At 39.4% G+C, this 17,099-nt stretch overlaps 1 protein-coding gene across 1 annotated transcript; it reads left to right on the plus strand.

The window, feature by feature from the left end:
- Positions 1 to 651: 651 nt before the first annotated feature.
- On the plus strand, positions 652 to 16,665 carry plpp2a (phospholipid phosphatase 2a). The gene is made up of 6 exons (XM_026339792.1): positions 652 to 1,037; positions 12,075 to 12,226; positions 12,308 to 12,570; positions 13,371 to 13,428; positions 13,967 to 14,143; positions 14,920 to 16,665. The coding sequence occupies exons 1-6, from the start codon at positions 977 to 979 to the stop codon at positions 15,067 to 15,069; spliced, it is 861 nt and encodes a 286-aa protein (XP_026195577.1). The 5' UTR covers positions 652 to 976; the 3' UTR covers positions 15,070 to 16,665.
- The last annotated feature ends 434 nt before the right edge of the window (positions 16,666 to 17,099 follow it).

Genomic DNA, 17,099 nt, shown 5'->3' on the forward strand with positions numbered 1-17,099 from the left:
ATCCTCTTGTACTTTTTATTCATTGAGTCCTTCTGCACCTGTAACAGCACATTTGACTGTGATCACTTCAGTGTGGATGTTCTTTGCAGTTAGAAAAAGTGTGTGTGTGTGTTTGAACAGGTAAATACGCACTTTAATGTTCAAATCTCCTATATTTCTCCTCTATTCTATTCTATTCTATTCTATTCTATTCCTCTCAGCTGCAGCGCTGGTGAGGCGTTCTGGGACTGTATGGAGTGTAGGTCATCCATGTTTCCGAAATTCTTTTTATTTTATAATTCAAATATTTTCCTAATTCATGAAATGTTGGTAAATCATTTGTTATTATTAAAATGCTGTATTTTGTCAGTGGCCAACAAAAAAAACCTATTAGTCGACCACTATCTGTGTCTGACTTAATAAGCTGTAACTTACAATAACTTTTAGTTTTTATAGTTCTTAATTTATTGCACACTGGCAGTGGCTGTTTTCCCTATAATCTGCCATCTGTACAATTAAAAGTCACCCTGTAGATCAGACTAAGTTGTATTTGAGGTGACACGGGGTGTGCCTTGCCTTTACTGAAACGTTAACCACGTGGTAGAGACAGAAATGTTCATGTCAGTGCTTGGATTTGAATAGAAGAGAAAGCTGATAGAAAAGGGGGGGGGGGGGGGGATTTCCCTCATGTTAGGAGGAAGGATTTCGGGAAGCCATCACTAATCTCCTCTGATTTCATGCGTTGTTTCTGCGGGACGTCGCTCCCTCCCTCCTTTTTGCGCAAAAAGGCAAGACGACAGTCGAAGACGCAGCTGCGCGTCCTGCGCCACTCACCTGGAGCAGCGCAGCGCAGACAGACAGGTACACACAGGGGAGCGGAGCCGGAAGAGCCACCGGGGCGACTCGTCCTCATACTTTTACTTTCCTCTCACTACAAAGCCGTATGCCCTTTTAAAACGCGATTTATTTATGAGAGTGAAGCGGCATCGGAGGAAACATGCCAGAGCAAAGAAAGAAGGTGCTGCTGATCGTGGCGGATATTCTGTGCGTCTTTGTTGGTGAGTTACAAACTTGGTTCTCTCGTCCTCACAATATGGCTGAACATGCGATGGGTCAGGTTGTACACTTCGTGTCATGTATGTAAACCTGTGATTTGTGTGAGGCAATAGAAGGAATTGGACTCCAAAGTTTGCACCGGGACAGTGGGATTGCTCAACACACTCCCTGCACACAGGAGTTATAGACCTAACACAGAAAATACTGGTCTTTCTGCACCATTAGACGAATTTACCAACTTCTAATTAAAAAAAAGCATGATGTACGTTTTAAAAATGTTACTTGCACAATGTTCTGTTGTAAAAAAAAAAAAAAGCACATTAGATGCAATACCAGCTCATTCTGCATGACAATTAAACAATTAAGCAAGTCGTCATCGGTCCCTATCTTGTTCAAACAGGTCAGAGTCTTTCCCAACACCAAGTAAGAACTTCGTGGAGAGTTTTGTTGATCTGTGACTGTCACTGAACTGATTTCTTCATTGGAGTCATTTTGAGTTACAATAGGACACTTCCTATCTTATCACAAACGGAGGCTTTCAGAGTGCTGGTATGCTGGAGGGATGATGCACTCAATTTAATCCAGAGTTTTTTTTTTTTTTTCTACTTGTCCATATGTTGAATTAATTGTGTTTAAGTAACCGTGAGGTGCTGTTTGGCTGTATGTGCATGTCCTACCTGTCTCTTCATATCTTTTTATGAATAATTTCCAGACTGGGAATGCATTCACACTTCTCTTCCTGCACCTTTTGGCCTCTTTCTTTTTTTAAACTCAGGTTTAGGAGGAAGAGCAAAGGCCGCTGGTAATGGATCTCTCTTTCTGTGATAGATGAAATCCTGTTTTGGAAGCTGTAGATCAGGTGTGTGCGTGCATTGTTGAGGGTGGGCTGTCGGGTGCGTTGCTTGAATATTGTACAAGGAACAAAGCAGCTTGTTGTGACTTGCTCTAATCTTTCAAGACGTCACAAAGTCGTTAACAGAACTGACACCTTCCAGCTGCCCCTGTTTGCAGTTGAAGGCTGATTTTCCTTTTTTTTTATTTAAATTTTTTATTTTGTGTAGGTGAGAAATTGTGCCAACTTGAACTTTCCTGCAATGGGATCCCAGAGAAAACGACAAAAAAACAGAGAAGGCTAGAGAATTTGTGTGTGTGTGTGTGTGTGTGTGTGTGTGTGTGTGCACCCATCTGGTATCTGTGAGAGGAATGATAATGACTGTTCTTCTGTTTAAACCCCTCTACCGTCAGGACCTGTGTTCATGTGTGCACATCTGACAAGGAATCCACTGTCTGTGTCTGTTTATGTGGAGAAAAACGATAATGTTTAGCGCTAATAAAACCTGTGTCGGACTAAGGTTTGTATGAAAGTGAAGAACTATCCAGTTAAACTTGTTGATTAGCTGGTATCCACTCTTAAAAGTTGTTTCCAAGTAGGTCACAAGCATAAAAGACAGAGCCTGAGACATTTCTTCAGATTAACTAAATCACACACAATTATTGATTGCACATCACAGCTTACTGTTGCGAAATCAAACATGTGGCATCATCGTTTTCAATGCGATGATTAAATATTTCTCAGTTTACTGTGACTAAGCTTGGTGTTTCTGGCTGTGTCATCACTCAAGTCAGCGGTGGAAAAGCGTGACCCGTGTGATTTCTGTCAGATGGAAGTCACTCGCATGGCATTTAAAAAGTGAAAAGATGCCTGGCATGAATCACAAGTCCTACGGCCAAACGTTGATGTTGGTGTTATCAGACGGAAGCACCTTCTTCCACTTGACTTCAGTCTCCCACAGACTCAAGCTGAGATTTAAAAGGAGCTGGTGAAGAACCAGTAGAGTACAGTCTCTCCCATCTCAGTCCTGGTCCTGGTGGCCTCCCTCACTACTCACTCAGTTTGTGAAGATGACGCCTTTATTGCACTCAGTTGATCCCCATTTAATTGGATTAATTAATTGTGTGACTCTTTAACGTTAGAGTTACTTTAAAAGTGGTGAATACTTATGCAATGACTTATTTTCTGTGTGAAATCATATATCTTACTTGGTAGGGAAAGTATTTTCATGTCAGTGTTTGTCAAAAGCCAAAATCAGTGTTCATTGGGAAGAAAACTTTCATTGGGGTGAATATGTTTCACAGGCATTGTTGTTCACATGAAAGTTATCAGTGAAAATGTCCAAGTAACAGTACAATCCATGCTTCAGGAAACACTGTGAAGACAGTTTGTAATATGAACGTGAAAACTAGACTAAAAAGTTCAGTCAATTTCAAAGCAAGAAGGAAATATTTCACTATTTCAGGTTCTCAAATGTTAGAATTTGCAGCTTTCTATCGTCTCACATTATAGTTATTTGATTATTGATTAGAGCTTCTTGATTTTAGAGAACGTGAGATGCACATTTATCTATTTGTTTATAGTGAAAACGATTAACGGAGATAATAATCTGCAGTTTAAATCATTAGTTGTACAGTTACAGTAGTTGAAGCTTTATTCAGCAGACTAATTGATTTGAAGTGACTAATAGTTTCAGCTTTACAAATGAGCTCAAACTTCACTGGAACTCAGTGTTGGACTGTGGACGTGGAAACTTGTGTAACAAATGAATCTCATGTCGCAGGAATATGTCTTGATATTTGTGATTTATCTACTTTGTTGTTCATCAGGCTTGAATTCCCCCCCTTCATTTAAAAAGGGGGTATTCATTGTGTGTGTGTGTGAGTGTGTTTGGGGGGGGGGTGATATGGTAGGAATGTGCTGAATGTTCAGATTGTAACTGATCTCTGAATCTACTCAGTGTTTTATTTCTCCCTCTTCCTCTCTGCAGTCAAACCTCCATCCTGCCATTATTTGTTACATGGCACGACCCTCAGCAGATACAACACACACACACACACACACACACACACACACACACACACACACACACACGCACTGTCAGAGCGCTGTGACACTCTCGGCCGTACAATTCATGCAACAGTTACATTTTGTATCGCAGTCAAATGAACTTTTTGATGAGAACAGGCTGCTCTGCTCATCTTTTGTTTCTATTTACTCACAATCAGTAACGTTCTGGTTGTAGCCACAGGAGAGAAAGCAGGTTCACTAACATGAAGACTGGAAGCCATTTGAATGTTATCACCCATTTCAGGGGCCTTTATCAGGAGGACAGATGTGGGTTAGTAGAGCCTTAGTCCACCTCTCAGAGCGTACACATTCAGACACAGAAACTACTACTTTGCTTAGATTTAAATTAAGAATCTTTTATTTTTACTTCCTGTGTGATTCCTCTTCCTCTGTACTCTTTTATTTACTGTGACTGAGGTCGGCCACATTTTTCAAACACCTTGTGGCCTGCAACTAGGTGCTGCTCTCCTCTACCGACCTGTAATTACAGCATGGGAGTGATGACAACTGATAACGCCCATTGAATGCCGTGATAAGATTTGACGTAGAACCAGGCAAACAGTTACTTCCTTAGTCTTGCAGCCGTGAGTGTGTTGTTGGCAAGAAATAACGAACACATTCCCTGAATGTTATTCTTTAAACTCTGTATTCTGTTTAGAAAAACCTTCCGCTTCCTGTTATTTGGGTCATAAACCTGAACAAATCTCGCCTGAACAGCCTGTGTGGCGTCATTGCATTCAGCTTTGACACTGTTTGAGTTGTCTGTCTCGGTCTTAATGGTGGTTTTGAAGAGCTTTAGTCTTTCCGGCTGCCTGTCATCAGGAGTGGGTCCATCTGTTGCTGTGCTTATCAAGTGCGCAGAGGTCACAGAGATAGTTTCACCATCACTGTTTAATTACCCTTTATGACTCTAAGTCTCTTCGTTTCTGTTTTATGCACTCTGAGCAGCCTCTATTGTAAAAGAGGGTTTAGTTATGATTCAAATAATCAAGCAGCAATAAGAATTTGTTGCACCATAGGTTTTTTGGTCTGACAAGCTGGAGGCGTGTCCGGTGAAATCGAACCCGTCGAGTCACGCATGGACTTTTCTCTCGAACTGTGACGTTTAGCCCGCACACGCCTGACAGGAAATGGTGTTCTCTAGTGGCCGCTATAAAACTAAATATCGGATAAACAACATTACACTGTAAGAAACAATAGTAACAATGGTAATACGCCAATAAATTACCATCATGCACCATCAAACCTCTCCAGATGATCCAAAATGCATTTTTGTTAAGGCCACACGTTACACCACTTTTCAGATCATTCGCTTCCTGTAGCTACAGGTTCAAATCCCCGACCGCTGCCTTCAAATGTTCAAGAGCACTTTACTTTAAAGTTTGTCTCCTTAGATATTTGCTTTGTACCTCACTTGTAAGACGCTTTGGATAAAAGCGCCTGCCAAAAGCGTTTTAATGGGATTTTGAATAGGATTTTTTGTTTCATTTCAGTTCAAAAATCTTGACCACAAATGAAAAACTGTTACTGATCTGACTAATTCAATAATGCATAGTTTAAAAACATGAAGTGTTTGAGTTCCAGTGATTTTCATATCATTAGTATCACAAATTTCCCACTTAACCCTTAACCCTTTAACGGGATAAAAAAAATCCATAGAAATTAATGTCAAATACATTTCTAGTTCTGCTATGTCAGCAGCACACTTAGAGTAAAGTGCTGAGTCAATCACAACTGTGCTTAATCAGTCAAAGCCTGCAATGTAATGTGGACAATTTATTGTAGGTATCAGAAGTGCATTTCTTAATTTTTGTATGTTTTAATTAAGCTTTTGTCCTTTTTAAGTCTCTTTAAACAGCTATTTCTTTTATCCTAATACTTTTCTAACCACTCTCTCTCTCTCTCTCTCTCTATATATATATATATATATATACATGTTGATATCAACATACTGTAGTTGATTTTGAAAGGCAACTTGCTTATTTTGCTTAATATAGGATATAGTAAAACAGTGGTTGCTATTGCAAACCAGTGCAAACTAAAGGGAACAACGTGGTCTAATAAAGGGAACAATAACAATTGAAGGAAGTGTGAATAGGAGGATTGTAGTTAAGCTTGTGTTAGACAGTGGTGCATGACTAGTAAATTTTGTTGCATATATCTAAAATATAGATGTACAGAATATAGGGCTGCATCAATTAGGGAAGGTAAAAGTTTTTGTTATATAAATTTAATAAAAGTTGCAATTATCTGATTAATCTACCTAAATGCTGGAAACATGGAAAAGATGCTGCAGTATTATTTTTTTTAAGTGAGAATCAGCAAAAGGTTGTCACAAATTGTCAAAAGTGTCAGTTTTGTAACAGAGATTCAGAGGTGACGCATGGAGTGACCGATAAAAGCTGTTGTTGTCTCCTATCTGACACGTTAGACATGCTCCTCCAAATGTTTGACACTCTTGCTTACACACAGATGGACGTTTGAGAAATGGTTGACTTCAGCTCTCTGACATTCATTTGTAAAAATGAAAGCGAGATGTTGTAGACTGTGTCTGCATGTGGGCTACTTTTAAAACACAAGTACTCTGTCTGTGCATGGTCACATTTATCATCTGTGGTAGTTTCAGAAGACCTTTTTCAGTTCTGTCATGGTTTGACGTGAGAGAGGAAGAATTATTAATTTATTTTAGAAAAAAGTTAATTCTCCTTTAGCACAAGTGAAGTAACTGAAGCAAAGTACAGTTTTACGTACTTCTAAGTATTCCCATTGTATCCTCCTTAGGGAATAATATTAGTATTAGTTTCTATTAGTTCATTTACAATTATTTGACAACTTTAGTTACCAGCTAATTTGCAGATGTAGGTTCTTCATAGGGATGTCACAGTACCAAGTATTTAGTAGTTACTAGTGAAAATGTTACAGTTGTCCATACCACAGCAAAAATTAAACCAATGAAATGAATGTATATCTACATAAATAACAACGGCATTACTGGTATTAAAACAAAACAATATTATACCAAAACATGAAAAGCTCAACTATTTTATGGTGACATAGTTTTACTGCAAAACCCAGCTGCATGAAATATTAAAAAAAGTAAAGGGCTGTGGTTTAGACCTGATGCTGTGACAAGACACTCAGGAGATGAGTTATCACGTATAGCTCAGTAAAAACCACTGAGACTGCTGCATACACCGTGTGCACACACATTACGGTAATGTCGGTAACCTAGTAACAACACTTCAGGTTATTACCACTTTCTTAGCACAACAAGCTCACATGGAGCGTTAGTACTACACATACAGCTGCTTTATAGTTCACAAACATTAACATTTTAACAACATGCTGTCAGGATAAAATTAACGACTGAAACTTCTCATTGTAAAATCTTTGCACACATATCATATGCTTAGCTAAGTCGAGGTGTTTCCTTCATTTGTTATAAATCTTTGAGACACTTTTACTCAAATCAATTTATTGCTTCACCTGCACCATCCTGCATGTTGGTGCCAACGTTACCTTTCTTCCTTCTATGTATTTAAGGACAGATTTGTTGGGTTGTTGTGCTGACCCATTCTCCATGACACATACCTTAGGTTCCATAGAAAATAGGCACTGGTATGTTTTCACAATTTACTTATGGACTTACAGATGGTTGAAACTATAGACAAAGAAAACCAGACACACACAACTCAGTGCTAAGTGAACACTGATTGTTGTTTAAAGTAGTGACGCTCAATGTTTTTGTGGATATACAAAGAAAAAGCTTATCCTCCAGCGTTGTGAGGAGTTTCCCAGGACAAATCCCTGGCCTCACAGGAAGTGATGCTTTCTCTGCCTGAACTGTATGAAGAAACAACAGAATAAGCCCCAAAACTGATTCACAATTAAGGAATAAAATGGCTTTTCAGAGCACCTCGGTGTGATGTGGAACACCAGTCGCGAATCCCTGTTAGAAAACAAACTGCGAGGTCACTCAGCCGACGTGCAAATCTCACAGTCGTCTGTTGAGCCCTGACATGCAGACGTCAAACAAATGTTCACTCAGAGCACCACTACCTGTTCCTGGTCCAGTTTTTCATGTAAGTGCCTCAGTTCTTCTGCTCCCAAGATGAGTGGCAGAGGCCTGTACTCATCTTGAGAGCTGAATAACAGGAACACTTCCACTTCCTGCAGGGTCACAGGTCGGGGGGAAGCTGAACTTGTGTCTGAGATTCCATTATGTTTATTTCAAGTGGAATCGGGCCTGCACTCTTGCCAGAAGACATTGTGAAAGCATGAAACAATACTTTCCCCCTCTTCCTTTTTTATCTCTCTTGTGGAGGTTTTGTTATTCAAGACCAAAGCTCAGCAGAAACTCTGTGTTAATGCCTTATCTGCCAGTTTTTACATTGTGTGCAGCTGCAAAGGCTCAAAGTGAAAGTAGAAAGTAACCGAACCTCGAGAGCTACTTGTGAAATGTTAGAGTAGGATGAGTATAAGCTGTCTACATCTAATAAAGTCTGTAGTAAAAATAATCTGAACCCTAAACCCAAGAAAGTTTACGAGCAATGTGGTGAAAGTAATGATGAATTTACTTTTACTTTCTGGTTTGGGAATGATCAGATCAATCAAAGAAGCTAAAGGAGAGATGGAGGGGGAAAGGAAGAAGGTAATAAGGAAGGAATAAAGGAAAGGGTTAAGGATTAGGAGATGTATCACCAAGCACAAACAGGCAAACATGGATGTCTCACTTAAAGTTGAACTTGTAGCCATTCAATTGTGTTTTTAATTTTATTTTTTGCAAACTATTTGTAAGATATCCAATTAGTAGAACGCTTACAAGTCATAAACTTGTAAACAAGAAAAGGAACTTTGCCATCAGTGCCGTCCCTTTCACATGATGTGAATGTGGCAGAAGGAAACAGGCAGCCGGATTAATGCATGATCATCCTGTTAGTTTGCTTCGTTTCTCATGTGGGTTTAGACGGTTTTACATTTACAAGTTTTTCATGACATGTGGCGTCTCCACTGGCTCTCTGGCAACCTCTCCAGCTTATTATGCTAGACAGGATTTAGTACATGCACCTTTGGCTGCAATTGCAGATTAAGCCTGTGTTAGTTAACATACTGTAAACATGGGTGTTGTTGATTTACTCATCTAATTCTCCCCAAGATGGAAACAAACAATTTCTTATGTACAGTCAATTAGTAATTATTTACTATACTATGTGTGTTTCATGAGCATTTTCCACTATATGCAGCTTATTGTTCAGTAAATTTGGGGATTTAGCTTTTTCAACCTCCGGTATGGGGAGGTCCCCTCCCCCAGCAAAGGCCTACATAAACATACCCCAGACCTTCTGTAATAATAGAGCAGATAAAAACAGCCAGTCCTGTTCAGATAATAGAAACTATGTATGGGCTCAGCTCCCAGAAAACCTTTGGAGCATGTTTGATACTGAGCGGGATCAACTTCCTCACTAATGCTGGGGTGTGTGTGTGTGTGTGTGTGTGTGTGTGTGTGTGTGTGTGTGTGTGTGTGTGTGTGTGTGTGTGTGTGTGTGTGTGTGTGTGTGTGTGTGTGTGTGTGTGTGTGTGTGTGTGTGTGTGTGTGTGTGTGTGTGTGTGTGTGTGTGTGTGTGTGTGTGTGTGTGTGTGTGTGTTTGAAGCCATTGCCCAACTCACATCTCCACCCTGGCAGTATGGAGCCACCAGAGACTTGTGGCGAAAAAGCAGCCTCTTATCTAAATATCATCCTTGCACCCTGCAGAATAAACAATAGTTGGGCGTCACATCAAAGAGAAGCTCAGAACATGCTTGACCTGCTGGAATAATGAACTCTGAGATGTGAAGAGCAAAGGGAGGGCCTCCTTGAAATGAAAATAAATTCTCTTTAATGAGGAAACGGCTTGTCATCATTACTGACACTTACTCAGAAATGGCGAGAAACATCACATTTAGGGTTTTAGACCCTGTTTATCTGCTGCAAGCTTTTTAAGTAAAATGCAGTAGATCGCTTTTTATTTTGCATATATGAGAGCTCTCGGCCACACATGCAGCAAAACCAGGAAATGCTATTAATGATCTCTCTCAGAAGTTTGGCATCCATCAGGCCATATATAAAAAAACTAAAGCATTTAATTGTGTTGTAGCAGCAGGTTTCTTTGTGTAGCAGCACAGTTTATGTTCACAGTCCATTCAAAGTCCTTTACACTGTGCATCAGAATAAGAAAAACAACACTACAGGAAAGGAGTGCAAGATGGCCCTTGGTGAGTATTTAAAGTTCAGGCAGTGCAGAACATACAAGCTTCTAATCTGGATTTAATGGTGATGTGTAAAATCCTTTGTGTTGCACGTGAACCAAATGTTGCATCACTGTTTAGTTCTACCTAATGGTCCAAGAGATCATAATGCTTTATATGGCAAATAAAAGGTGTACTTTTGTCTTTTCTGAAAGATTTATGGACGATGTGGTGAAATGTGTTGTTGGTTTTTGTCTTACAACGTCACCGCTTTTATTGTTTTACTTGCTAAACCCACAGCACACCATTAAAAATCAGATTGTATTAACAAGCACTGCTTAAACAAACAGGGATTTGAAACGCTGACATTCAGTCAGAATTTCAAAAGAGGGTTATAAAATAATGCACAAGATCATGTACCATGTCAGGTTTTGCATTAAATATTGGATTTGTTAAAAACATTAATGAAAAAATGGAGAACATCCAGAATATCTACAGTATTCTGAATAGTACAATGTTGTTTTTTATATATATATGAAACCTAACCTGTTCTCACTTTTATGCTTCCTCTTTTATTTTCAAACCATTCCGTTTTAGAGAATTTCTGAATTAATTTAAGAGGAGTTTATATTTTCTCTATAAATGTTCACATCGGACACAGTGTGTATGACCTCAGACTTGATTTACACTCATGTACACATGACCTCATGCTATAATTACCATGTCAACGTTACCTGTCTGCCTTATGTTTTCTTTTCTGTGGTTGTGTATCTTCATGTGGTTTCATTTAGTCTTACTTGTCGAGCGACAGTCACACACTCACAGGAAGGAAGCAATCTGTTAGTGGACAGTCGCTCTTATGGCAGTAAATGTATAGCTCCGGCTTACGAAAACACCCATTTCTCGGTCCTATTAGCTTCAGCAGCTCAGCGAGGGGTTCTTGAAAACAGGAAAACCATTTAAAGGTTATAGAAAAAGAAAGTTCCTGACTTCAGCCATGTAGATCGGACTATTGTCCTGCTCAGATTTACGAGACAGCTTTATGTGCTTCTGCATCACTTCATTCTTTTGTTTGCACTAAGACAAACTGTGAAACTGCACGTTGCCCGTCACAGAGGCAAAATCAATGTAGTCTTCATTACAGATAAACATTCATACATTTACATGCTTTAAAAAAAAAAAAAGATTTCTGTAAGTTGCAGGTCACATTTATCTGTCAGGGCCGTCTGGCAGGAGTGTGTGTACCAGTACAATCTTCAGCTCCCATGCCCTTCACTGTTTAAACGTCGCCCCAGTGTCAAAGGTCATAATGGTCCTGTCCTGCATGTTGCCATGGTGACAGGCAGTTCCTCTGTCAAGAGCAAATGGGACGTGCAGAGTCAGAGGTGAAGCTGCTGTCGCTGAGCTCTACCGATGACAAATTAATTTGCTTGGCACAGCCGGTCCTTCTGCTCAAAGCCTGAAGATTCGTCCATCAGTGTGTTCTTAGCTGTTTCCTGAGCTGCATTTCATTGTGTTGTGGTTCATGTTTGACTTGTCAGTACTGTGCTGAAAGGTCTTTGCCGCTCTCAGGACGGACCTTCAGCTATTAACAGTGCAGTTTTGGTTTTCAGAGACCAGTTTCAGTGCTTGAATTCATTTTGCATTATATAGCAGTTACAGTAACTCTACTGTAACTCTACTCTCAAGTCTTTAAATGTATATATTTTTTTACTTATTAGGTGCTGCACATACTAAAATATCTGACTCATGTACAGTACTGTGCAAACGTCTTAGGTACCCTTAATCTTTTCTGTGGTTTGACAGTGCTTGAATAGAGACTGTCATTGTTTCTTTATTTCCAACTACTGGGCTGAACAGTGGATGTTGTGCTCATACTATCGAGGACTTGTCTTCTCTTCTCTCTCTCCAGCGGCTCTACCGTCGGCCATCCTGACACTGATGTTCAGCCCTTACCAAAGAGGAATCTACTGCGATGACAAGAGCATCAGCTATCCATACAGAAAAGACACAATCTCTCATGGAACCATGGCTGCAGTCACCATCATCTGCTCCATAGTCATAGTGAGTCCCAAACGGTGGCAGAAATTGTACTTTGCAGATGCAGAATCTTAATGCAACCACATCTGTCCTGTGACTCCACAGATCACCACAGGAGAGGCCTACCTGGTCCACACCAAACGGCTTCACTCCAACTCCCAATTCAACCAGTACCTGTCGGCCCTATACAAGGTGGTGGGCACCTTCCTGTTCGGAGGAGCCGTCAGCCAATCGCTAACCGACTTGGCAAAGTTCACCATAGGTCGTCCCCGGCCAAACTTCTTATCTGTCTGCGCCCCAGTCAACTGTAATGGATACGTGCTGCACATCAATTGCACTGGTCACCACCGCAATGTGACTGAATCCAGGTGGGTTAAGGTCAATTCTACACTTCCCTTTGTTTCCCTATATATCATATCTACAGTTGCAAGATAAAGTATGTGAACCCTTTGGGATTACATGGAGTTTTGCATGAATTGCTCATAAAATGTGCTCTGAACTTCATCTAAGTCACAACAATGGAAAAACACAGTCTCCTTAAAATAATACTACACAAACATATGTTTTCAGGTTTTTATTGAACGTAACATGTAAACATTCACATTTTATGACCAATTCATGCAAAACTCCATGTAATCCCAAAGGGTTCACATACTTTTTTTTTGCAACTGTAAGGTTTCATACTGGTAAGGCTGGCTCCACTATTTTTGCATAACAATTGCAATTTGCATAACAATGGTTGTAAACAATTTTAAGTGATTACTAAATAAATCTATATAAAGGAGGCAAAATTTTGATTTTATGTAACTTTGCTAGTTCCAGAAGCTAAAATTTACCAATTGCTGTTTATCATCAGCTTAAAACTCAAGAGTTTATTTTATATAAAGGGATCTAATTATGCTCAAATTGCTGAAAAAGTGCTTCAGGTTTGCTTAGAGAAAATATTAATTCTGTTGATCATCTGTTTTCCCTCTTCACAAATTACAATGTTATTGTTAGCAGCAGGAAATGTGACAAACTAAAGGATTTTTATGTTTGACAAAGTTAATGCATAAATGCAAATCTGTATTTTGGTTGCACGGTAATACAGTACATTCAATTCATTTGCAGGAAAAAAAAAAAAAAGAGTGGATTGTGTCCGTGACTGTTTTGCTGTTTTGTTCCTCAGGTTATCGTTCTACTCCGGCCACTCGTCCTTTGGGATGTACTGCATGCTCTTTCTGTCGGTGAGTGTGACGTTGTCATTGCGTGACACTTTCTGTAGCTGTGAAATGTCTGTTTACCACAAACACACACGCGACACAAAACAGTAGGGGGCTGACGACGCAGGCGCACGTCTCAGGTTTAAAAACACCATTGTTGCAGTGCTACACACTGTACAATGGCCGGAAGATGACAGATTCAACAGCTTAATCCCTGTGAAGCGTGAGTGAAGGAGTGAGTGATTAACAGCTGCTTCGGGAATCCGTCAAATGTTCTGCATTAAAATAAGGTTGCACATGCTCGTGATAGTTTGTATGATGCCCAACAACTTTTCAGATAACTATGCTTGCTTTTAGGTGGGAAAAGTGCAGAAAAAGAAGTAAAAATTTACAATACATCTAACTTTTTATTTCATAGCTTCATAAATATAAAAGTAAACATTGTCGTGTGTTTCACTTACCTGCACATTTAGCTGCCTCCTCTTTAAATATGGACATTTAGAAGTTTATAGTTACAAGTAGTTTTAAAATAACAGAGTGTTGTTTCTTTCTTGGTGTTCAGCTCTACGTCCAGGCCAGAATGCAGGGGAAGTGGACGCGACTGGTTCGACCGACCATCCAGTTCTTCCTGGTGGCGTTTGCTCTGTACGTGGGATACACGCGTGTGTCTGACTTCAAACACCACTGGAGCGACGTACTGGTGGGGCTGCTGCAGGGAGCCCTCATCGCCGTGCTCATTGTGAGTTAAAACGAGTGTTGATTTTCAATATTGAAATAGTTGGGTAGCGGATTTTGTTCAGGCCCTATGTGCAGGATGTTTATACAAAGATATTATTGGTTAATATCACTAATTATCAAAATATAACTAAGTAAAATCATGTAATTGTTAAATTCAGAAATGTGTGAATTCTCTGAGCCTTCTCATTTTTTGTTGTATGGCTAGTTTGTCACAGTACTTTCTATCTGCTTCACTCGCTGTTTGTTCCAGGGAGTGAGTTTGACACTGAGCGTGTTTACATGCACTGTAGTAACCTGGTTAGCGTAATCCACATTACACAGTACATGCAGCAGACCAGTGATCAGGTTTCTAGCATGACTTGTCACATTTGAGTGTAGTGACAGATGACACCGCTTCTTCCTCTTGTCTGTCTGTGTTAGAGCAAACAAACTGGAACTAAATTGTACAAACATGCAGTGGGAACCAACATATTAAGAGTTGTACAGGCCACTGAGTTCAGTTAGTTTAAGTTTTAGTTTGACTTTAAAATATGAGGAGGATCATGGTTAATCCCATACCCTTCTTAATATGAAGTTGTTCTGTCCTCCTGTGTGGCTATAATCTCATTAGACAAAAGCAAAAACAACCCAAAAATAATCGTTCCCTAAGTTGGTAAACTATGTATTACAGTAATTTTAAGTATTTGAATGATTATAGTTACTTTTTTATAAAAGGCTGCAAACATAAGAACTGTGTGTTCTTTGTGTTTACTCTGACTCGACACTTTCTCTTTTCAGGTCAGATATGTGTCCGACTTCTTTAAGCAGCGAACCCCACCCTGCACGCCACCAGACACAGCAGAGGTTGAAACTCTCGAACGTAAACCGAGCCCGCAGCCTCCCGGCTCGCAGCACCGAAACCACTATGACTACTCTGGAACTGTATGAGCACCTTCCCGAACCCTATTTTTACTAACCTGGGCCCTTTACTCGCTAAAAGCAACAAAAAGGATGTGACTGGTAAAGAAAAACCAAACAGTGCAGTAACCACTTGCTGGAAATCCAGACTAGACCTGCTCCACTTGGAGATGACTTACCTAAAGTTTTACAGCCATGAAAACCCAGATTCCCAAAACCTGTTGGAACAGAAGTGCCACCTTCTGTGTGTGTGTGTGGGTGTGTGTGTGGGTGTGTGAGTGCAGAAGTATGAGTGATTGATTTGTTTTTTTTATATAACATTGTGCAATTATTACATATTTTATTGTATTATTTCCTTAAATTCTGCGCAGGTTGTGGCGACAATTTATGCTGCAACCTAAATCAAAAAAGAGCAAAGAATCCTTAACGCGCAAAATTTCAGTACACCAGCCATTTTTTTTCTGCCTTGAATAGAGTGACAAAACCTTGGAGACTGAATGTTTTTTACTTTGTTCCAGTCAGATAAGACTGCTCTTTTACATACACTGGAGCTAGATTATATCTGGTGTCCCTGACACTTATTTTTCTCTGCAGATATTTGACTGTATTTAGGATCTGCATGTGTAATGAACTGCTTTAACTGCTATATACATACAATATGTATAGTGCTACCATTCGTATTTAGTTTATAACAACAGTATCAAATGAACTTTAGCTTTTAAGAATGTATTACTATTACTGTGACGTTACAGTGAAACTTTACGATTTTACTTTACAATGATTTTAACAGATCGACCAAAGGACTGTTATGGAGGCGTTTTCATTCCATGCTTTCTTTCAGGTTTTTTTTTTTTTTTTTTAAAGCTCAATTGCTTGTAGAACAAGGATTTCACAAAAGTGACACAAGCTTAGCTCATCATCATGGACCTCTTCCTTTCTTTCACTCTGTTTTGTGCAGTTTTCACCATAAATATTAGCATGGATCTTATCTTTGTGTGCTATGTCCACAAGAGAATGTGATGTTTTCTTTTTCGCTTTTCACCGCTTTGTGTTTTTGTTGAATATAGGACAACACGCTGACACAGCATTCGTGTCTCGACACGCTGCTGACGGTTGAGGGATTCCTCTAGGTCAGAACTTAGGGTGTTGAGCTACATATTGTGGTTTTACAAAATCCTGTTCAAAGATATAACAAGGTGAAGCGCTGAGATTTTTTTCATTTCTGGCGCAGGCATGACAAGGGAATTTTTGGAATAGCATGCCACATTTCCCACTTTGTTGTTGTTAAAGGAAGTAGTTATGCAAACAGATACTATTTTTGCTCTGGTTTTGGGATGTGTACACCTGAGATTTCAATTTCCATCCTCGCACAAGCACATCAGCCAGTACTGTCAGATTTTCTGTAACTCTCAAATATCACTCTCAGCATTATGATAATAATCCAGTATTAATCAGACTCTACACTTCGCTGTGGGTGCTACAATATTTCTGCCAAAGAAATGCGTGTGTTCCCTAAGTTCTGAGGATTAGAGTACCAGAATGAAAATAACCTGATCAGTTTTTGTAATGTAATATTCTCTGCTAAATATAAATAAAAGCATAAATAAAAACCTCCATTCTCCTCCACGGTGGCAGCAGATTTGTTATTGCTACATTCATTTCAAATTGTGTTTTTGGCCACTCAGTAAATGAAAGTCCAGTAATAACTCTGCTTGTAGCTCTGGTTTATGTCTTTACCAATTCTATCCAAATAACTGCTTGACTATATACACCAGAAAATGTTTAGCTGTGTCTGCTAATGGTGTTCAATTAGGTTTAAAGCAGATGAAGAGCAATAGAAGCGAATAAAGTCAAAAATTGAGCAACATAAACCAAAAAGGAGCTGAGTGATTACCTGGTTTGTCAGTGCAACCAAAACCTTCTACACTACTCAAAGTAATTTGATCTGTTTTTATAATAAAAATATATTAGGGCAGCTCTGAAATAACACTCATTTTCTTTAAAACTCAGAGCCAAGGTTATACGCTGACTCATGAGAAGATGGTAATAGTTTTTTTTTT

Source organism: Anabas testudineus, chromosome 22 (assembly GCF_900324465.2).
Source record: "Anabas testudineus chromosome 22, fAnaTes1.2, whole genome shotgun sequence".
Classification (NCBI taxonomy): domain Eukaryota; kingdom Metazoa; phylum Chordata; class Actinopteri; order Anabantiformes; family Anabantidae; genus Anabas; species Anabas testudineus.

Coding starts and splice junctions, on each gene's coding strand:
- plpp2a (XM_026339792.1), top strand. CDS start 977: ATGCCAGAGCAAAGAAAGAAGGTGCTGCTGATCGTGGCGGATATTCTG. Junction 13,429..13,966: donor ACTGCATGCTCTTTCTGTCG/GTGAGTGTGACG, acceptor CTTGGTGTTCAG/CTCTACGTCCAGGCCAGAAT. Junction 14,144..14,919: donor CCCTCATCGCCGTGCTCATT/GTGAGTTAAAAC, acceptor TTCTCTTTTCAG/GTCAGATATGTGTCCGACTT.